Genomic DNA, 23051 nt, shown 5'->3' on the forward strand with positions numbered 1-23051 from the left:
TATTTACTTATTAATCATGAAATCAGAGCCTTTCAGTGATGCAGAAGAGAAGTCTTCAGAAGTTTAAATGTGGGGTTTGATTGCTTGCATATACCCCCTCACATCCAGTTTGCATCCTTTTGCTTCTACATTGTGTGTCATACACTGAGCCTACAATTTGGATGCTATTATGTCCCAGCCATCAATTTTAAGGTTGGTTACAAACATGATAATCTGTTGACACTTTGAAATGGACTGAAAAGCTCTTGTTTCCTTCCTTAGTGTAAGGAGTTCTATGCAGGATTCTTTTGTTTGGTTGTTTGATTGGCCTTTCTTTGTACTTCTGACTAACCCTGTTATCTAAAATACCTAAACATTATTTAACGTTTGAATATGTTTAATTTACAAAAGTAGAGCATGTAAGCAATATTTCTAAATGCATTTTTTAAAGTTTAAACTTACAGGTCTTTCTCTGGATATTTCTTTACAGGAAAGATTGATGAGGAGGCTGTTAAGAAATATGCTTATCTTAACATAGTGGGAATGGTTGGATCCATAGACAATGACTTCTGTGGCACTGATATGACCATAGGTACTGACTCAGCCTTGCACAGAATCATTGAAGTCGTGGATGCCATCATGACCACTGCTCAAAGGTAATTGTGCATGTTATAGACGACTGTAACAAATGTATAGTTTTTTCACATCTTATTTCCTATTGTCATGCAGTAATGGAGAATATACATTCATCTTAAATAGAAGTTAGGTAAATGACACATAGTATTACTTGAGTGTGAATATAAGCTATTTTTAACCACATCATTCATGTGTCTTGGCTTCTTTTTTTTCTTTGCAACAGATTTTCTTTCATTCCTGTCATGGCATCATTTCAAACATCTGACTGTAGAGATTTAGGGGCAGAGCTTTTATCAGCTTTAGGGGCAGGCTTCATTTCCTTAATACGTTCCTAGTCTTTCCTAGACGTGCTGTTCTAGAGAAGATGCATTGAATAGTACAAAATAACATCTGTATGTAAGCTTTCCCCAGGTAAAGTTGTAGTAATTAAATTATAGTTTTATGCACTTCAGCAATAACTACAAAACCTACAGCTGTATCATTACAATTCTTAACTATGAGTCTGCATCATTTACATTGCTAGTGAGTGTTCATCTCTTCTCTTGTAAGTGCTTTTATAAATCTAAAATTTATCAATAGTAGGGAAAATGAATTAAATTTTGGAAGATACGTAGTTTAATATGGCCTTTTATTTTGCTAACTAATGCTGTGTTTGGTAACGTGACCACAGGCTATTTCCTGATATCAGCTGCTGATTTCAAGAATTTGGATGGGATTTTTGAGCTGCAGTTAATTTGTTTTCTCATTTTTACAGCCATCAGAGGACATTTGTTCTGGAGGTTATGGGGAGACACTGTGGGTATGTATTGACTTCAGTAGTTTGTGTTTCATACAAATATAATTATGAAATATCAAGAAATCTGAACCATAAATAACTATTTGTTATATTTATTAGGTATTTGGCTCTTGTCAGTGCCTTAGCTTGTGGTGCGGATTGGGTATTTATTCCTGAATACCCACCAGAAGAAGGATGGGAGGATTCAATGTGTGTTAAGCTTTCAGAGGTAATAAATTACTCTGTTTTGGATTTCCTGACCTTTTGCAGATGCTTGTTTGAAAACAGTGATTTAGCAATAAAATCAGACTTTTTAGCACCTTTCCTCATTAATTTGATAAGATGTTTTGGTTCATCAATGAAAAGACCTGTATGAAAATAAAATGTCTGAGAACTCTGAAGTGATCGAGTATAAACAGCAAAGAGAGGGAATATTTATTTAATGCATAACAATTGCTTTTGAAATTGTGTGGTGATTTTCTATATAACTATATGAATATACTGTTATTTTACTATAGAATCGTGCACGAAAGAAAAGGCTGAATATTATTATTGTAGCTGAAGGAGCTATTGATTGCCACAACAAACCTATAACATCAGAGAAGGTTAAGGATGTAAGTGTCGATACCCTTACGATGCAGTTTCTATTTTGTCTGTACCAGAGATCTTTCTACTAACATTTCTGTTAAGTAAATCTGTTCAAAAGTAGATTCTAACACACTTTGCTGGTTGTATTTTATATTTGTGCTTTATTTATCCAGAGTGCACTTAAAGAGAAGTCATTTAAATAGCTGTTAATTTGGACCTTTTCTATTCACAAAATAAGACAACAGTCTGAAACTCTTACTTCATTGGTACCTTCGTTGATACAAAGTCTGAAATTTGCTTAAATCAGTAATTACAGGCATATTATACTTTGTTTCTTGTAAAACTTAAATCCTGATCTGTCCCACTTAAAGTGAAATAATGTTTACTTTGGATAAAGACTTGTCTTTTTTTTAAATGTATCTTTATCAAAAATTTTCATTGTTGTCTAAGATTAAAAAAAAAAAACTTTGAGCTGAAATTGCTCTGATTATTTGTAAAGTGTCCCTTGGAAAAGAATTTCAAAAATACTCATTGGCAGAGATATATATAAACTAGTGATGCTAATAAAACCACTACATTTTGAAATTGTTTGCAGCTTGTAGTTCAGCGGCTTGGGTTTGACACTCGGGTGACTATCTTGGGTCACGTGCAAAGAGGTGGAACCCCTTCGGCTTTTGATAGAATTCTGGTGAGTTACTTAGAATAACTTTGTATGGCATTGCTTGGTACAAATGCACAGTTTGCTTTTACTTCCTTCACAGTTTATCATTTGTGGTGGTTTCACACTGATAACAAGCTGAATTACACCTTGCATAGAGATTTCTGATTATTTACTGGAGAGAGCGAGATCTCAACTGTCAAATTCAGAATAGTGAAGCATTTTATGTAAAATAATCTGTAGTAGGGTTAAAAAGCAAAGCTGCAAGAACAATTTGTTACAATTTCACCTGAAAAATAAGAATTCATTTCAGCTTGATTTTCAGAGAAATCTTGACCGTTTCTATGATTTCAGGCTTTCAGATTTTAAATGCTTGCTTGAACACTTGAATGTTTCATATTTTCAGGCAAGCCGTATGGGTGTAGAAGCTGTGCTTGCCCTTTTAGAAGGCACTCCAGATACTCCTGCCTGTGTTGTGTCGCTGTCTGGAAACCAGGCTGTCCGTCTGCCTTTGATGGAGTGTGTGCAGATGGTGAGTTTCTGGCAAAAAGCCAGTTCATCGTTATTCATTAACTACAACGGACCACTGTGTACTATAATCAGTGGTCTGTCGTTAAAATGCTGATGGGAATGTGTACAACACTTACCCGCATCTGGGAAAAAAGAGCTTCGTGTGTGTTCTCTGATACTAAGTAGTATCTCCGAACCACCAATAAATAATATATAAATAAATATATTCATCCATGCAATGGAAGCATCTGAAGAATGCTTGCATCCATTTGCACATTGTATACAACACTCTGGTTTTTCCACCAAAACTGATCAGTGCTACTTGATCTTAAAATAAAAAGGGAAAATGCAAAATAGATATGCTGATTTTCCAGGGAGAATTGAGGTGTCAGTTTCTACTTTGTTCTTCTCCTGTCTACTATAAATTATGCTATGATAAAATGTAGGTCATAAAATGAAAAATTGATATTTCATTTTTCACGTTGGAAAGCTATTTCATAGTGCCTGTTTACAGAAATACATTGATAATCAACTCCCTGGGTTGTTTTTTTAAAACTTACTGAATAATCAACTTGTTCTTTCAAGACTCAAGAAGTACAGAAAGCCATGGATGAAGGAAGATTTGTTGAGGCTGTGAGGCTTCGTGGAAGGTATGGCAAATAACACTTTAACTTATTTGCTCTAGAAGAAGGGATGAATTGCTTTGCTTTTCTGCTGGCACTTTACATTTAATTCAGTTTATGTATGTTTTTGTGTATTTAGAAAATAGTAGAGAAGATGGAAGAAGAATTGCTTAAAAATAATAATTGAAACATTTATCTGTGTAAAACAAACAAACAAAAAACACCACACAAAACAAAGAAAACTAGTTTGGTACCATGTCAGACTCTAGGGACTGATGTTAGCATAACTAGCCACAGAGAAAAGAGCTGCTGTCACATATGAACTGGCTGCTAGCAACCACATGTTCGTTTATTCAAGATTTTGAAACCAATCCTGTGTAAGATTAATTTATTTGTAAGCAGCCATTAGTTTTCCAATGTTAATGTTGGGGAAAGACATTCTTCACTCTTGTGTCAAAATGGCATGCTCTGTTTCAAGTCACTTACTAGTAAAATGCTTTATCACCCATCTAATAAAACTCTCTTGCCCAATATATGGTTATTTTATGTTTTCTTGTTATCTTACAGGACTGAGTGTTATTTCTGTGTTCCTTCATTTTCAGATATTATCTTAATTCAGTTGTTATTATAACTTTAGTCCTAATATTGGATAGCTGTTTTTAAAAGTTATTTTGATTTGCTAGAGTGAGGATTGGTTGTTCATACTTATAATTAAAGCAATATTTTTCAATTCTGTATTTAGAAATTACAGAATGCGTTCATTCTTAAAAAAAAACAAAAACGTTTTACTCAGTAAGATTGTATTACTTACACAACGTAACATGATTGCTACTAGCTGCACAAAAACACTTTTTGAATCTAGTACTGTAGCTGAAGTTGTCGCGTTTGCTATTGCTTACTGTCAAATTCAGTGCCTTGTATTTAAGGGCATGTTTCCTCTAAAATCTTCTATTTTTTTTCATTATATGCAGTTATTTCAAATAAGTACCATGTCTTGAGATTAGCAGTAGAGTTTGAAATCCTTATCCTGATAAGGATCCTGATGTGTGCTTTATTTTTTTTTGTTTGTTTGTTTGAGATAGGCAAACCTTGCATATTCATATTATGAACTGGCAAGTATGCCCTTGAAAATGGGGTCATATTTTATTCTTTTTCTGCTGTAGTGTTGCTTTGCATTCAACCAAGGTCAAGGCTAAACAAAATGTGGAAGAAAAAAAGGAAACCTTCTTACAAAAGCTTTTTTTTTTTTTTTATATTAGAAGACCTATGATCCTTCCAATACACTTTGTCATAACAGAGTTTAATGGAAACAATGTTGTCTCACTTTCTAAAGTCTTTTTGTGAAGCCATTACACTGTATTTAAAGCTTTCTTACTAGCGAGTTGATTTAGTTTTAACATTTGTAAGATTTCACATATGAACTTTAAAAACATGTTCTGTAAACTTCTCATGCTTTCTATCAGCTTATGAAGAAGTTCACTCTTTTTAAAGTAACTGTGTTCAAAAAATTAGTGCTTCATTGTGTTTTTGTTTATTTTATTTATTCTTTAGGAGCTTTGAAAACAACCTTAACACCTACAAATTATTGTCACACAAAAAACCAGATGCTGAGCTTCCAAAGGTGAGAGTTCTCTTACGAGTGTGCAATGTGTGTCTGTCCCTAGGGTATATTTTTTCTTTTTTTAACTTTTTTTTCCTCATACCCTTAAATATTGTCTTCAATTCTATATCGTATGTTATTTTATAAAATTAGTCAAATATTATAATGTCAGAAAGATGACTGTAACACACAATCTGATTATAATAATAGCTAATATTTTTTAAAATGATACAAGTCTAACTAAAAATTTTTCTCCTAGACAATTTCTTTCTTTTATGAATACGTATTGGATATATCTCTTTTCCCAATTGCTACAGTATCTGGTCCTAATGGTTACTGTCATCCCTTCTGTTAGGTGACATGGAGAGAAGGAAAGGTGATGTAATTGCAATTAAGAGACTAAAAATCTTGGTAGAAAGAAGGGTGCAGTATGAAAGAATTCTAGCCCTTCCTTTCAAAGGGGAAAACTACTAAAGAATGGAGGCAAGTCCTGGAATTCATGGAACAGAATAGATAAAACACATGTAATTCTTATCTGATCTAGTAAGTCACTGTGCACAAGGCAATAGTGGCTATTTACCTCTTATTTCCCTCTTTACACAACTTAAAAACTGAGAAAAGCTGAATTTATTAGGTTGTTGTCAATAAATGGTGTCTGAAATGTTTCTTTTTTATTATTTTTTCCCTATGAATGATTTATTGAGTAATTCTGTTTTTCACCAGTTTGCAACTGTCACCTCACTGGTTAATTCCTTGTTAATGGTGGTTTGTGACTATTTGTTACCTTATTTACATGATTATATTACTATTATGTTTTGGGGATTTTTTTCCAATGAAATATTTAAGTAATGATTAATACTACCTTCTCCATATTACTAAGCAGCAATTTGCATTGAAAATAGGAAAAGCTCATTTGAATAGCTGACATCTGTTCAGAAATTCTGTGGATAGGTAATAGCAGCATCACAATAGCCATTTTGGTTGACAAAAATTAATGTGTAATCTATCAGGAAAAACTTTGCACAATAAAGAAAACTTGATTACAAAGTAAAAGTTATAGTAGAAGCTTCTAGAGAGGATAAAATAATTCTAGCTTAAATTAAATTATATTTTTACTTTTAGTTAAGTTATATTTTTACTCTAAATACAAGTAAAAGTAAGTATATAGATTGAAGTTATTTCAAATATACCTGCCAAAACAGTAGTTTAATTTAAAAATGTGTGCGTATGTATTGTGTATGTACGTGTATACGCACACACATGCACACAGACCTAAATTAGTGATTTTCAAGAGACCAAAGAGTTCAGGATTATTTTTGGTGGATATTCAGCATTTGCTTTGCTGGATCAGGCTATTTGTTTACATTGCAGTACAATTTTAGAATTGTTAGCATTGGTCTTCCCTATTTTGTTTTACGGTAGTTCTACTATATCTTTTTGTGATGGATGACAAAAGGAGTTGTAGGTCACTTCCAAAAAAATAACACAAGTACTTGGTTAAGACCATGCTAGCCAAGTCTGTACTTCAATAAAAGGGGCTACAGGGGAATTAAAAAGCAGATAAAATGAGCCTGTCACAAGAATTGAGGAAGAGGCTAAGCTGATCAGATCACTAGAGCCTACTCAGTGCTCTGCCTCAGAAGCGCTGCTGCATGCAGATATTTTGCTCTCTTACGTTTCCTTTGTCTTTTTTTACAACTCCTTGATTGTGCTGAAGTTTAAAAATAAATAAATGAAAAAAAACTTCTGTATTTTTTTTTAGTTTGAAAAGATTAGATGATTGTTGCTTAACAACTGCTCTGTATTTTTTTGTTGTTTTGGTTTTCTTTTTGTTTGTTTTGTATTCCCATTTTCCAGGGTAAAGCAATTTTCTCCAGTACTAAATTGTTACAATTTTGTCATGTTAATGATTGTAAACAATTTAAGATCATTCAGCTGACCTAAAGTGTGACAAATTTTAGTGTATAAGCTCAGGCTGTTAAATTTTGTTGCATTTTTCTTACATAGTTTGCTATTGCTTAAAGCCTGTTCTGCTAAATGCATACATGTATGATTTGCATTTTATGCTTTGCAGTTAAATTGGAAGATGCTGGCTAGCATTTACTCATAGCAGTACTGTTGCTTTGTTTACCCATACACGTTTTTTGTTTGTTTAATTCAAGTACAGCTTTAACTCAGAAAAGGAATCTCTGGTCTGAAAGGTTTTGGATTTATCAGTGTGAAGATGTAGTTTCATTGAGGATAGTGTTTTTAATTTGAAAATTATTTTGTCTTGTGTTTTAGTTTACAAATATATATCTCAGACTTTTCCATTTGAATAGATGAGATGTTCACCTGGAGCGCATATTAAACTTACAGGAGGAGGTAGCATTATATATAAACAGTTACTCTGAGTCACTAAAATGCCATAATCTGCCATAATCTGAAAACCTATGGTAATGTGAAAGACGCTAAATGATCCTGTTTACTGCTGCCAGCTGCTCTAAAAGTCTGGCAGATACATTTAAATTAATGTTGTAATCTGTTCCACTTTGTGTGTCTACTGATGACACTAACTGCTACAGTGATGGAATGAAATACATCAACTCATTCTTTTCTAGGATATTCTGAGTATATTTTGCAAAATCCAGCTTTTGGGATAATATGAAAATGGTTGAATAACTTAGTCTGTTTTGTTTGTTTTCTTTTTTTTTCTTGAACGTAACTGAGCTAGATTATAAAAAACTGCATAACAAATTGCAAAGCAAATTGAAAGTCTTTTTAAAAAACTTGTAAAAAACAGATTGTTTTTTATGTCTCTGTGTGGCATTCAGAAAATGGGAAAAATAGATGAAAATAGATTTATGTATGTTCTAGTTAGTTTTGAATGGTTTTTGAATGGCTTTGTGAGTTCCCTTCCTACATTTACAATATTTATCATCTGTGCACGATGGAAAAATTAAGCGTGATATAGAAAGTGCTTATTAAAGATTGTTATTTTTCTCTTGCAGACTAATTTTAATGTGGCAGTCTTAAATGTTGGTGCTCCTGCAGCTGGAATGAATGCTGCAGTGAGGGCTGCAGTGAGAGTTGGCATAACTGAAGGCCATAAAATGTTTGCTGTCATTGATGGATTTGAAGGTTTTTCTAGAGGGAAGGTCAGTATTTTGTGTGGATAGTATAGTAGTAGGTACCTCATCCCACTCTACTGACTGTTATACTCTTAGAAGACGTGTTCTGTGATACTATCATGGAAAGTAATTCAGTAAGTTATTTCATGAAGACATATAAAACCCAAATTGTAACTATTTCTCAACTATACAAACCTATAGATTAATTTATGCTTAAATATTATTGATCTAACTACATGTAGCTAGATGTAGCTACAGAGCTACAGAATTAGTTCAGGTGAATCCTTTCACATTTTGGTCAATGTTTAGCATATGGTAGATTTTCCACATAATAACAGAAGAATTGCTGTTGCATTTTTGTACTTTTGCAATAAGAAACTTTGCAGGGATGCTTTTTAAGGAAGCATTTTTTTTCCAGTTGAGTTAGATTCTTCTGTTCCTCTGTTCTAAATGTTATGCCTCAGTTAATGGCCTAAGGAGAAAATGGATATAAGATTATTAATTTCTACCTATTAGCTGGAGCCATAGGTCCCAAAACTAGCCTCAGAGGCCTAGTTTTGGACTTTTATGTTTATTATTCAGTAAGAGAGGATATGAAAACAGGACCATGATATGAATCAAGGAGGCAAAGTTTATTATGATATGGAGAAAGAAAGGACAAATAGAACGGGAAGGGACTGGTAAGAATTAAAGAGAACTTAAGTTAGTTAACCTCTTAGTACTGGTATTTTTGCCAATTTCATTTTTGCTGCTGTTAAAATGCCCAAGAACTTTGTTAAAAGTAGTACCTGGTGTTTACTTTGTTAAAAGTAGTACCTGGTGTTTGTTCTATGTCAAGACAAGTAATTGGATAATTATGTAACAAAATCTCCTTCTTTAATTCAAAGATAAAGGAAATCAGCTGGGGAGATGTTGGAGGCTGGACTGGTCAAGGAGGATCGATTCTTGGTACCAAACGGTAACATCAATATTTTTCCAATTGCTATGGTGAATTCCAGTATGTAATTCTAGTATGTTATACAACCTGTGTATAATTCAGTTCTCTTTTCCTTTCATCGAATGTTTTAAATCTTTAATTTTATTTTTTTTTTAAATGTTATGTTCCAACCTGGGTATCTTGATGGTGCTGTACCAGCTCTGAGGAGAGAATAAGAATGGGAGCTGGGACTTCAGCTGAAAAATATCCTAGGGTACTTAACACTTAAAAGTATTGCTAGCCTGTACTTTTCTCATAGTTGATGTGATTCCTTAGTGGCAGCCAGAAATAAATATTTTTATTAATAGATATTTAAAATGAAAAATATTTTATTGCCTGCTGGGTTTACTGTTATAGCTTAGTAATTAGTTCTTATTGCTGCAGAATCTGTAAATTGTTTTTATTTTTCTTTTGGTTTAATAACTTTCAGTACTCTTCCTGCTAAGTATTTGGAGAAGATCGCTGACCAGATGCGCACTAACAACATTAACGCTCTTATGGTTATTGGTGGATTTGAGGTACAATGAAGTTTCAACTTATGTCTAAGTAGAATAGAATTCCTAACAAAAGAAATATACCATTTTAATTTTCACCCAATCTTCATGTAAAGTGCATTTGATCTGCTGTATTTTATACGCAATATGAATAGCATTTAGGATCAGTTCTTACTAATTACTGATTTCTGTGGAAAGTTGGCATTCGAGGCAATGACTAATAACTGAAAAACAAGGTAAGCTAAATGGATATATAAGATGAGGTGGTGCGATCCTGTTTTTGTATTAAAAAAAAAAAAATAACTTAAGCAATACAAAGTAAGTTCCAGTCTATATACCATATCAATACTCAGAACACACATCAAAATTTCTTAAGCTTTAGTCATAATTGTACGGTGGTCCCTTATTTAAGCCACTCTTCTCACATAATGCATTTCAAAATCTGTAATAAATGAAGATAAGTGTTCTTTTCTGTTTTCTATCCATATTTAAAATTCATTTTATTTTAGCAAAGTGATTTTTTTAAGGGTGTCTTGATTCAGGAATACTATGATTTGAAACAACAGGTAATATAGTACCTGAAGATTGGGGAATTATTTTGTAGTATATTTGTGTTGTACAAAGCAACTTCATGTCTAAATTACACATTTCCTTGAAATGAATGAGAGTTCTATTTATGGTTTCTTTTCAAATGCGTACATGTTTTTAATCCTTTGTTTTTTGTGTATCTGTCATTTTAGTGCATTCTTAATGCTTTGACTTGCTGAAGTGTCGTGGTAGAAATGGCTCCCCCTGTGGCCCGTTCCATTTTATCATTCCAACCTTGTCTTCATTTTATTTGTCCTAATTTTTCACCCAATGCCTGTGCCCAACAGGCGTACCTCGGACTTTTGGAATTGTCAGCTGCCCGAGAGAAATATGATGAATTCTGTGTTCCAATGGTTATGGTTCCTGCAACAGTATCCAACAATGTACCGGGTTCAGATTTCAGCATTGGTGCAGATACTGCTCTGAACACTATAACTGATGTAAGTCTATTCTGGTGTGTGCGCTTACTAATACAGCAGTTCTGGTTAAAACTGACTGAATTGGCTAGAACTGGATATTTTTATAGACCAGAACTTTGGAAATATAATCTGGAAAACAATATAATTACTCAATGTAGACACATTTGTGATACTTCTTTAAAAGAGAGAAGTTTTGTGATCTCAAAAGTAGATCCAAAACTACAAGGACCTTTTGAATTTGTAAACTGCAAAATAGGATGGCATGTATTTATTGTATAGGAAAGAAAGAAACCTAAAGCTAGGACGTGATGATTATTTGCACTGTCGAAGAAGAAGGAAAAAAAATCTGTTATATGTAAAGTGTCAGTATACCCAGCTGTGACAAATCCCAAGTGAATATTGTTCTGTTCAGAAATGAATCCTTATTTACGTAACCATTTCTGTATTTAGAGGAATAGAGGAATTGTATACACTACTAATAAAAGAAACAGATTTAACATAAAGAGCCGAGACATGATATATTAAAAAAAAACAAAAAAAAAAACAAACAAACAACAGTAACTTAATGTAAATTAAGAATGGATCAATTAAAAGTAAATTCAGTTGGATAGAATGAGAATTATCAGGTGCCACACAAACAACACATCAAGCATGTGTGTTTACAATTCACCTAAATCACTTAGGAAGCATTAATAATACACCTACTAAGAAAAGCAATACTGTTTCTATATATTTTGAGATAATTTTATCCAAGCAACAACAATGGGAACATTACACTTCCTTCAGTTTTTATTTTCACTATAATGTGTGGGTGCACATCCAGTAGTGTTGGAGCCAATATGTTTTCACTTATTATACATATTGAGTGATGTTTAAAAACAAAAAAAATAAAAACAATAACCATGATGCTTGTGTAAAGTTGGAAAAGAATCTCAGGTTGCTTTTGAAATGTAACGTCAATTCTTCTGTCATATAGATTTGTTTGAAGATTTTAATCATGATACTATTTTGAAAAATTTCAAGGATTCCTCAAAAGCTATCAACCTCAAGAGCATTAATGTAATTTTCACCTATTTGTTTCTGTTTACCATACCAACGTCAAGTTTTATTTTTCTCAAGATAATTCTCATTTGAGTTAAGAAATTTCAGTTTTCCAAACTATTGCCTAGAACAAGACTGTAGGTTTATAAAGGTTGACTTTTTCCCAGTTCTGGTAAATAAAAATATCTCTCCAAAATGATTGATCACAAATTGAGGTGAGTAAAATGACTGTGCATGACACCTACTTTTCTTTTCTCCTTTTTTTCATAACCTGTGTTATGTTTACCTAACTACCTTCTTTTTATAGGTTATTTCATGTAGAGTAGGGTCTCCCTCTCTCTCCCTTTCCCTATACTGTTGTTGTGTTTTGCTTTATACTTAAGTTTCTAGATACTGTTAGACTTCGTTAGGTAACAAATTGTCAGTGTCTCCATATTTTCAATGCAGTAGTTGGAAACTTTTTTTTTTGTATTTGACTGATAGTCTTTGTTTTGTTCTTGGATTTTATTTTCTCTAGATTTTTCTCTGAAATATATATGAAATGTAATGATGTTGCAGGGTTTAGTTTCAAGCCAATAGAAGGTTAAGGTTTGTTCTTTTTTTTTTTTTTTTTTTTCCTTGGAAAGGAGCAGACTTTTGTGTTGAGGAAAGATTTCTGCTTAATATTTTTTTCAATTTTCTGCTCTGATTGTTTGAATATGATCCACCAAGACTGATAATGAAAAATGTTTCCTTTCATTCCTGTGTCACATGTTCAGATCAGGTTCGATAGTGATGCTGTCCCCTGTTAAGTGTGACTGATAAGCTCAGTGCAAGTCATATAACTTTCATTCCTACTGCCATTGTTAGATGAGTAAATGTGTCAGTCTTCAGTGCTTTCAGATTAGTGTCTCTTAGCTTTCAGATTAGCACACCAAAATGTTACCACACTTAGTTTTTCTGTGGTACTCTTACAGTTCTATGTTCTCAACAACTTTCAGTAAGGTAAGTAGATCCTTCTCTTCTGGGTAACGAGGCCCCATTGTTTTTTTTTCATTACTAGATGTTTGTCAGTGTTAGGTTGTTTGAGACTTGTCAAAGCATGTAAATGGTACCCTGAGACATTTTCAAATGTGGTGATGTTGCATTTAAAACAGAAAATAAATGAACAAAAATCAGACTACTTTGTTTTATACTTACCTAAGCTTGGCATTAAAGATGGTATATGATCTGTAAATACTTGCACAGTTAGAGATCTTCTGGATGAGTTATGAGGCAAGAGCATGCTGTGTCCTAAGTCACGATAGTGGATGGTACGTTTCTCAATAACTAGAATTTGGATTCTGTGACAGATTCTTTGACGCTCTTGATTTTTTTTTTTCCCCAGTTGTATTTTACAATGTTAAACTTTTCATCAGTAGAATGGTAGAATTTGGGTTGTCTTTTGAGTAGCATTTTAAATTTGCCTATATACTCCATTTTCACTTCAGTATAAAATATCAGTGAGAACAATTGTCAGAGAAATTGTCAGTATTCCACAGTACTGGAATACCTGGGGACAGGTGGAAGTTTCAATATGTGAATAGGGTATACTTTAGGCTTTTTGTATCTAGGTAGACATAATAAATTATTTAGAATTACAGGATGGGAACGTTAACTTGAATTTTTTTTCTGAAAAGAAGCAGCAGTAAATTAAGTACTGTAATAAAAACACCTATGTTCTCAACTTCATATTGCTAACTCAGTGAAATGAGTAGAGTGCTGTTTTGGATATCAGGCTTCTGAAATATGGCAAGAAAGAAGTGTTAGCCTTCATATTTACATAGAAATAACCTATATATTGCTGGGTTATTTAATAACTATCAGAAAGAGAGGTTATCAATACATTTTATGGGTGAAATTAAAAAAGTTGAAATCTATTCTGTAAGTAGAAGAATGAATAAAAATTAGACTTCCAGTGAAGGACCATGAAAAAGTATGGAAAAAATGAAAGTTTAATTTGAAAACAAAGCCTACAGATAGGCTAGAGGACAGTGACGGAAAGAGCACAATAATCCAGAACAATGTATGGAAGAATATGCATTTTGATTTAGGACATGTAGAACTAAATGGGGAAATGAAAAGTAAAGATGGAGAATGAAGGAACTTGAAAAAAGAGGAGGCTAAAATTTTCTGATATGCTCAGAGAATTGACAGTCTGTGTTTTCCTTCCTTCCTTCTAAGGGGAAGGTGTGCAAGCTGATCAACTGGTCATGACAAAAAGAATAGCAAACAGCCACCAGAAGACATTTGCTCACTGAGTAGTGAAGAAAGTTTGTTAGATTGTCCATGCAGTTTCCTTGAATAAAAATAGACCACTCTCCTGTATCATCCCTATGCTGGTACTAGCATATGTGATTATACATTAATCTGAATCAGGCAGCTGAACAGGCTGAATATTAACTTGGCGAAGCTAATTATCCAATTCAGTTTTCATCCAGTTTGGTCCTAGCAATGTGGATGTGGAGCTGGGGCAGTAAGTCCATCCCTTTTAATGGACACAAGTCAACAGAATAGTCTGTGCTTGACTGCTTGTATTTTTATCAAACGCATTTGATTCTGCCAATACACTTCTAAATAATAATATAATTAATGGATATGAAATGATTAAAACGTTATTGATGTGGTGCAGTAATCCCTCTATGATCTTACTGTTGTCCTCATTAAAAAATAAAAAAAAGTAAAGCAATTATTACAACCACCCATTATTTACGTTCCAGAATTGTTAAAGTACCCTTTATTGAAAGTATTTTTTTATTTTCTGCAGTGATGCTAAGATGCTGCGTGTAATTATCTGATGCTTATGCTTGGTGGAGGTACAAGCTTTGGATATGTTTGCTAAAAACACTTGCATCAAATGAAATGGCAATATTTAATGCAAGTAAAACATATCTTAACATATCATAACTAACCAGTTGTGTTAGTTACTGCTCTAAATTTCCCTTCAACATGGTTTCCCAAAAGTCTCATTGTAAAACTTTTCAGAGAAATTCATCAGTGTTTCTTTGCAGATCTCTAAGAAGCCTTAAGGTTTTGATGTCACTTTCTTTCCTTAAAAACAAAAATTCCAACTGACTGACTTGAGCTGGGCTAAGCAATTAGTGCTTAATGAAATTTTCTCAGTGAAAATTCATTCTCATCCACACACACAAAAAATAATCATAGAATGTTTTTAATAAATAATGTCTCTGTTTTGGCTATAGTACTTCTCAGAGCTGCAGATCTGAAAGAGCAGCTTTTTAGACTGAGATATTAAATTGGAAGTGCATCCTAGTACTGATCGTAGTTTAAAGCTGCACTTCCAAAACTTATTCAACTTATTCAACGTAGACCTTAGAAACTTAATTTACACTACATTCACCTGATGGCATAAGACCTGTCATCTCACAGAATGGGATCTGCTTCACCTGGGGAAAAGAGCCTTTAAGCAGAGCTCTCATGGGTGAATTTTTTCAAATCACTTTCTCCCAAGTCATTGCGTAAATTAATAGCTGTGGAGATAGCTACCTAATAATTTGATTTGCCATAGTTTGCTTCTCTGAACTCAATTTGAGAAATTGAAAAAAAAAAAGAATGAGACTTCTGTGAACGTCATTCTTTTCTGGGAAAAAGATTAACAAAACGGGATCATACTACGTAATTAGGCTTTATTGTGGAGAGTCATTACATAGGTAGTTTGGAAAATTGTCACACATCATGAGAGATGCTGAGTTTGGATTAGGTAGAATTGGAATAGTGTAAGTAAAAAAAACAAACAATGTTCACTGACTTAAAACAGCTTGAATTTCAAGTGTTATTTTTACATCTATTAGGAACACCTAATCCTTTTCACATGGAGATTTATTTTGTAGTTTTGAATTTTCCCAAAAACCTAGAGGTGCTTCAGAAAACAATTTTGAAATGTACTTGCAAACTTTAGCTCATCCATGTGCGTGTGTTCTTGGAATTTCTGGACCTCTGTGTGATCTGAGTGAATAGAAGCAGATGTGTGATGTCGATAGAACCTTGGAAGGCAAAGGAATTTTTTTTCTTCTTTTTTTCATCAGTGGAAATAGATGTGTCTTGACATTGTAGGATAACATAGTGTTAAAAAACAGATTTCTTTTAAGCATTTTCTTCATGTTGCAGGTGTTTTCCTACTTAACTTTCTGAACTTCTTAACATGTATCAAACTTTGTTCTTCAAGTGGCCTTTTGTTTAATGATTTCCAATCTATCTTTGTGCTCTCTTCTTTCTGCTAAACTGCTTCAGACCTCTAATGCTGTGCACACTTCATATTCACTCTGTAATAACCTGCACTAATCTTCTGCATTTCTTCAAAGAGCATTGTGCCAATGCAACCTCAGTGCACTGTTGTGGTCTGTACAGGATGCACCCCCAATAATCTCACCAATTGTACTCACTTGGGCCAATGGACAGCCAAATTTACCATCACATGCAAGGAGTCATTAGCAGAGCAATCCAAAGACAAGGAATGTATCACTCATACTTGTACCACTGCTTCAGGCGTATGAAAGTTGTCTGCAGCTACATGAGGCACGTTCCCGCTTTGAGGAGTTTTGCGTACCTATCTGTGTGTTGCCTGCTACTATTAGCAACAATGTGCCAGGCACAGACTTTAGCATTGGTGCTGACACTGCTTTGAATGCTATTGTGGAGGTAAGACCATGTATCTTTTAAAAGTTAAGATGATAACATGCATAACATCAGGATAACTAAAGACCTTGAAATGTCTAGTGGTCTAAAATAATTTGGTCACTGTAATTTTTATGTCTTACAGTTAAGAACTTTACCAAGACTGATTAAATATTAACCTAATTAAAGTTGATTATAGTCAGTGTTTACCTTTTGGGGATTCTTTTTTTTTTTTAATTTTTTTTTTTATCCAAGACTACTGCATTAGTCCTTAGGGCATTTGCTTTTACTGAAAATAAAAGATTTTGCTAATTTCTTTTTTTTTTAAAAAAAAAAAAAAATCTTAAGTAGCTTTTCAGCATTATTTAGATGAAAGAAGAAAACACATGTTTTAGAAACAAATACCATGTTTATTGCATGGGCCAATGACTGAACTTAGTGTAACAGAACATTTGTGTACATTGTTAACACGTGAATAATCCTATGGACTACAATAGGTTTAATGTTAAGTGCATATAAATACAAGCATAGTATAAACAGGTAAGTCAGTCACTGATGCTGATTTGAGGTCAGATCTTGCTGTAGCTGAAGCTTTCCATTCAACAATCAGTTTTCTAGTTCTAGTCTGCTGTAGCTTTTTTCCTCAGGTACAATTGCTATATGAACTCCTTAATTCTTGACCATTTCATCTAGTAACAAAAAAAAAAAAAAGGACTAATGCAATGAGTGGGCCTCTGAATGGCTTTTTGTTTTATTAAACCTCCTATTATGAGTCTATAGAAATAACGATGAAGCAATTGACCAAAGTCTGCATGGAGATCCTGGGGTTTGAGAAATGATCTCAAAAAAAAGATCTGTTTTCCTGCTCCGGTACACAATTACTTATTTATTAGAGTAAAAATGCTCTTGTGGCTAAATGAAAGAGGTGCATCAAAATATAGTATGACCTGGTCAGTAGGAGATGCAATACTACATCCCTGGAATGAAGTCGACCTACGATGCGGAATGGGTAAACAGTACCAATACATTCACAGGTAGGACACAAGTCCTCCCGTCACTCCATTAGCTGCTTCTGCCTTACCAACTCTTATAAATGTCAGCCTCTAAGTATGGCTGATATGCACATGTACAAGTAAAAACACGACACAATGGAAAAGAAAATGTACATACTACTGCTTCCTCTTTGTTCACTGCTGTAAGTACTTTTAATTGCAATTTGTACAGCATTCAGTAATGCTCTCATTAAAAAAAAAAAAATCTATTTCAGAAAGTTTTGTTTATTTTAAAGGATGGAAGATTGTTGATTTGGAGGTTTGATTTTTCATGAATCTAGCTTAGTCCATATGACAACATAACTAGCAGTGGAATCCTAAGAACTGCTCCAGAAAGAATCACCATACCTCTGTGTTTAAAACTTCTGAAACCTGCATCAGACTCTTGAGCATTGGGCTTTATTGCATATGGAGTAGGATGTGAATTTAAAATACAGGGCCAGGATTAAAGTCCAAGGCAGAATTTGGTAAATATAATTTCTACAAATGTTATTTTTCAGATTTTGTATATGGTTCATTTCTTCTACTTTTTCCAAGACCATCAGGAAAAATGACTAGAGCATTTTTTTATGCTGGAGTTAGAAGGAGGGGAAGCTCATTTAAGAGATGGGGCAATGGGGGTGGGGGGGGAATGAAAGGTGACTTAAAATCCTGATCAGTTACTTGACCAAGCTCACTGTAAGGTTTCACAAAAGCTGGTGTCAAGGCAGTGGAATATGGACAAGCTAAAAAGCGCTGCTACTGCAGCCAGTAGTCTTTGCTATTATAGCCTCAATTTCTTTGAAGCTGTTCCCATAACCATGCATTAAGAATTCCTGGATTTATACCAGCTACAAATATCTCTCACTGAAAGTAGCAAATAAAGATCTGTGTTAATATCTTATGTCAAAATCCATTGTTATGTAGACAAGTACACACACAGTTCTTGCTGGCAGTTCTCCTAAAGCAGGAAATGTAACATCGATGTAAAAAGCTATGCTTTTTTCTTTTTTTTTTTTTTCCTCATCACAGTCAATGAAAGTAAGGATTTGCAATTCTACCATGAAAAAGCTAAGATACAAGGAGCTAGAAGGGTGACAAGATAAAAGTAATAGTATGATAATCCATATAGCATCACAATAAAAAACACAAGATGTTCACAAACCGGAATTGCCTTCTGGTTTTAGGACCTAACAGCACCACTTCCCATTATGGTGATTGGTATTGTATCACTTAGAAAACAACACAGCAACAGTTTTTAAAGAGGGTCTGTCTGTGTAGAGCAGACATATAGATGGACCCAAATGTATGACTGCTAGATTGCAGAAGACTACTGCTAACCATATTAAATAAATAGATCTGTACATACAGAGAGACTTATGTATCTTAAGGCTAGGAAAGACCACATTTCATCTAGTCTGATTTCATGCATATTGGGTCCTAGAACTTAATCCTCTTAAGTCTTGAGTCAGGCTGCTAACTGAATAAGAAACCTTATATCTGCTATAAAGCTGCCTAAGTTTCTTTAAAATCCATCAATGCCATTTGAGTACTTCTGTCACAGTCATTCTGAGAAAGCAAGAAGAGCAGACAGTTTCTACTGCATGTCTCTTGTAATAGTCCTTCTAAATACATCTAAAATGGGTAATCCCCAAAGCAGAAAATTTCATTCCTGTAACAGCAGCAGGAAAACCTTTTTAGAAAGCTTGGAGTTTCCAAATGTTTTAGGTCTCTCAAACAGAAGGAAGTCAATGTAGTATCAATCCAATTCTAGGCAGGTGGGGGTCGAGAGGGTGGTTTTTTTTTTCTTTTTCTTTTTTTTTTTTCTTTTTGAATTAAAATCAATGTGCCTGCCATTGTTACAAGTAATAGGGACTTTTATAAATTTGTTGTTTACCATATACCAAGTGCCAGCATTCTGCAACAAAACCACATCTGGAACAGGAAAGCAAAGTGCTTGAGGACACTGTAAAATCCAAGATGGGTAAAAGAAAATGTCACCTTGGAAAAACAATGCAATTCTGTCTAAACTTGTTTAGTTTATCATAAACAGAAGTGTTCAGAAAAAATCTCCATAACACAGTGTTGATCAGTATTCTAAATACATCGGTGTGAATTCTGCATTTGAGTGTGTGTATGGGATTGTGGGGGATGAAAGTATACAGATAGATTTACGTATGTGTGAAAATATATAAAGATACATAGATTAAGTTACACGCATCTTTTGGTAGCTGAACCTAAATAAATGCATACTGGTTTTAGTTTTTGAATGCATTAAACATTATGATGTTAAAAGTTTTAGTCTTTTAAGTTTCCTCACTTGTCAGTTCAGTATTTATTGTGGTCTGGTATGTTTTTAAAGCCCCTATAGCTCACAATTTCTTCTTGAAATCCTGTTGTTATCTGAATGAAGGCTTTGGTTGTAAAAATCTGTGAAACGAATAGCTCAAATGTTAACAGGATATGTAATTGGTCATTCAGAAAATTAGTGAGGCATGGGAAGTTTTTAAAACTATAATTCAAGTTTCAAGATTATGCAGTTGCTAGGTACTTTCATTTCTTAGTTTTACCAAATGGAACTGACGTATGGACTATACATCAATTTTGCAAAATTATTCTTGTTACCAAGTCTAGCATAACTTTTATTTATTTTGAAGGAAAGGGAGGAAATAATGTTTCTTTTCTTAATCTCTTCATGAAAGGAAGTACTTTTGTCTAGCGACTTAAAAACAACTTTGAACAGTTGCTGTAGAAATATTTTCATTCCAGGAAATGAGAGTTTGTGAACTGGCTTCTTGTGTTGTTATAGCCTGGAGATGCATAGTAATGTCAGTTTCCTAAGTCCTATGACCCTGGAGATTTTCTCTGCTACTCTTTCCTAAGTCTCTTAAGCAACTGTAGTAAATATTGGTAGTGTTGGTGCTATGTGAACATCAGATCTCTTACTAGAGAATGTTTCTTAGGCTGTTCAGAGCATGATGCAAATAAATAAAAACAAAAAAGGAGCAATAGCTCCAGTACTGCTTGAGAGAATGGTATTTTGGTGGATAACTTTGTTGGAAAGTAATCCACAGAGCAGAACATACTCAAGAGTATTAAGTTACATTTTCTTTTTAAACTTGAGCATAGTAAGGAGTGCGGTAAATTTTAAAATCAATAGTAAGATGATATAAACTTTTCAGTAATGAATGGAGTCAAAGTAAAGCAGAGAAACTTACACCCAAACTGATTTAAAAGCTCTGTTATATGTAGTAGTATCTCTGTTAGAAAACTATCACAATTTATGTTCATGCACAAGACAAATTTATTTCTTGTGTTAATATTTGCATGAAACAAGTGTTGACCGTCAAAATAAAATGTTTTGCTAGTGTGGTGTTCAATGTATGGCTTATGAAAATGACTAATTGCAGTTAAATGTTATGTTGGAGCCTTTTAAAATACATTTCTTAATAATTTTTTTTAAATCAATATGTGACACAAAAATGTGTGACATAAAATAAAAATTCAGAAATTAAAATTTCTAATATCTTGTCTTTGAGTAGACGTGTGATCGCATCAAACAGTCAGCCAGTGGTACCAAACGTCGTGTATTCATCATTGAGACCATGGGCGGCTATTGCGGGTACCTGGCCAATATGGGGGCCCTTGCGGCAGGAGCTGATGCTGCTTATATTTTTGAAGAACAGTTTGATATTCGAGAGCTCCAGGTATGCAACATGAGAAATGTTTTCCTCATTTTTTAGTAGATCCTAAAATTTTTGACAATTTTGAGAATACATGTATATATTTGAAGTAGATAGCTAAGGTGGTTTTTGTTGTAGTTTATTTATTATTATTATACTATAGCTAAAAGCTGTGCTTGTCAGTAGCATTGTCAAATAGTTCCAGTTCTTATGCCATATTACCTAAAGGAACATACACCCAGTTGTTCTTGGTGTTAGGGTCAATTCACTGTTTTGTATTAACCACTAAACTTTATTAGGGGAATCATTTCATTTTTATTCTTGTGATTGAAATTCAAGCTACATGTAAATGAAAAAAGTTCAGCAGTTTGAAATGACAGACAAATATAGGATAAAAAGAAATACCTTTTCCATTATGATTATGCCTCAGCTTGTTGTGTCAGAAGGCTGCTCTGGTCAGGGATTGAACAGGATGTAAAGTGGATTAGATATTGACTTTGATAATCAAACTATTAAGAGCATTTTTTGAGATGTTATTGAAATAAAGATTTTAGGATTTAAGGACTACAGATTAGGATATGACTTTGCAGGGGGTAAGCTCATGTGAAACTTGTCTACTATGAGGCTTTTCTACTTCTGAGGTAGTTGGTGCTAGCTGCTGTCATGGACAAAGCTGAGTAGATTCAGATTTCCTAAAAGATACAAAGTGAAGTTCCTTCCCACTCATTTCTCAGTGGCATGCACTCTTCATGTCATGCATGGGAGTACTGACGTAATAATACATTGCTGTATCCATAATAGCACTGTTACAAGGATTGGGAGTAAGGGCAGGATCAGATCTTTTATGACAATGTTTCTGTATTTTTATGTATATCAAGGTAATCCAACTTGGTGCTCTATCAGTATAGCATTATAAAAAACAAACAAACAAACAAAAAAAACTTTGTGTGGCTACTAAAATCAGTTATTTGTGATGTGGAGGAAGAAGTTCATTTTAACCCAAGATGAATAGCCACAGTCAATATGTTTTCCTGGATCTCTAAATTTGATTATTTGAATTTGCACATGCTACTTGATGTGGGATCTTTACATAAGCTCTCAGGAAATGCTTGTAGGTTCATTCAAGTTCTTGTGAAGAGTTGTGCTTATCCCTTTAAAAATACGTTTGTTGTTCCTAGGCTAATGTGGAACACTTAACTGAAAAGATGAAAACCAGTATCCAGCGTGGTCTAGTGCTGAGGTAAGTAAAAATAGTTGTAGTAAGTGAAATCTGTGATGCTGAGCACTCGCAGCCAAGGCTATTTGGCCACTTGTGAAGACACTCCAAATCTATATTCCTTGATTATTCCTTTAGCATGAGATTATTAGCAAAACTGTTGCTCCAGAAGGCAAGTCTGGGAGCTGTCTGGAAGCTGAAGCCCAAAACTTTCTTCTTTCTATGTAAATATAATTGTTCTATAATCTAATACTTGATTATTTTTTTCAGCCTATTTTCTCAATAATTTTTAACTGTAGATTGTTAATAAAGGCAGTGTGAAAACTAGCATACACATATAGCCTTTACTATAAAAATTCTACTTAAATTTTACAAGATAACACAGGATAAACCATTTTTCAAAGACCAAAACCTTTAAAATGTTACTTAACATGTTTTAAAATTATCCATTCTAAGGCATCCTGAATCAGT

At 33.7% G+C, this 23051-nt stretch overlaps 1 protein-coding gene across 4 annotated transcripts in view; it reads left to right on the forward strand.

Annotated features, from left to right (window-relative positions):
- PFKP (phosphofructokinase, platelet) overlaps positions 1-23051 on the forward strand; it is a 44968-nt gene that overhangs the window by 17926 nt on the left and 3991 nt on the right. For 2 of the 4 annotated variants that reach the window (XM_035316452.1, XM_035316449.1), the window contains exons 5-18: positions 470-635; positions 1370-1414; positions 1511-1619; positions 1909-2004; positions 2574-2666; positions 3043-3168; positions 3732-3796; positions 5321-5390; positions 8360-8506; positions 9367-9437; positions 9886-9973; positions 16522-16674; positions 21224-21388; positions 22543-22604. In XM_035316452.1, the coding sequence (XP_035172343.1) occupies positions 470-635; positions 1370-1414; positions 1511-1619; positions 1909-2004; positions 2574-2666; positions 3043-3168; positions 3732-3796; positions 5321-5390; positions 8360-8506; positions 9367-9437; positions 9886-9973; positions 16522-16674; positions 21224-21388; positions 22543-22604 (1456 nt within the window). Of the gene's footprint in view, positions 1-469; positions 636-1369; positions 1415-1510; positions 1620-1908; positions 2005-2573; positions 2667-3042; positions 3169-3731; positions 3797-5320; positions 5391-8359; positions 8507-9366; positions 9438-9885; positions 9974-10824; positions 10978-16521; positions 16675-21223; positions 21389-22542; positions 22605-23051 lie in introns of all 4 variants that reach the window. The other 2 variants (XM_035316448.1, XM_035316451.1) reach the window with 1 other exon arrangement.

The sequence above is a fragment of the Oxyura jamaicensis genome, chromosome 2, assembly GCF_011077185.1.
Source record: "Oxyura jamaicensis isolate SHBP4307 breed ruddy duck chromosome 2, BPBGC_Ojam_1.0, whole genome shotgun sequence".
Classification (NCBI taxonomy): Eukaryota; Metazoa; Chordata; class Aves; order Anseriformes; family Anatidae; genus Oxyura; species Oxyura jamaicensis.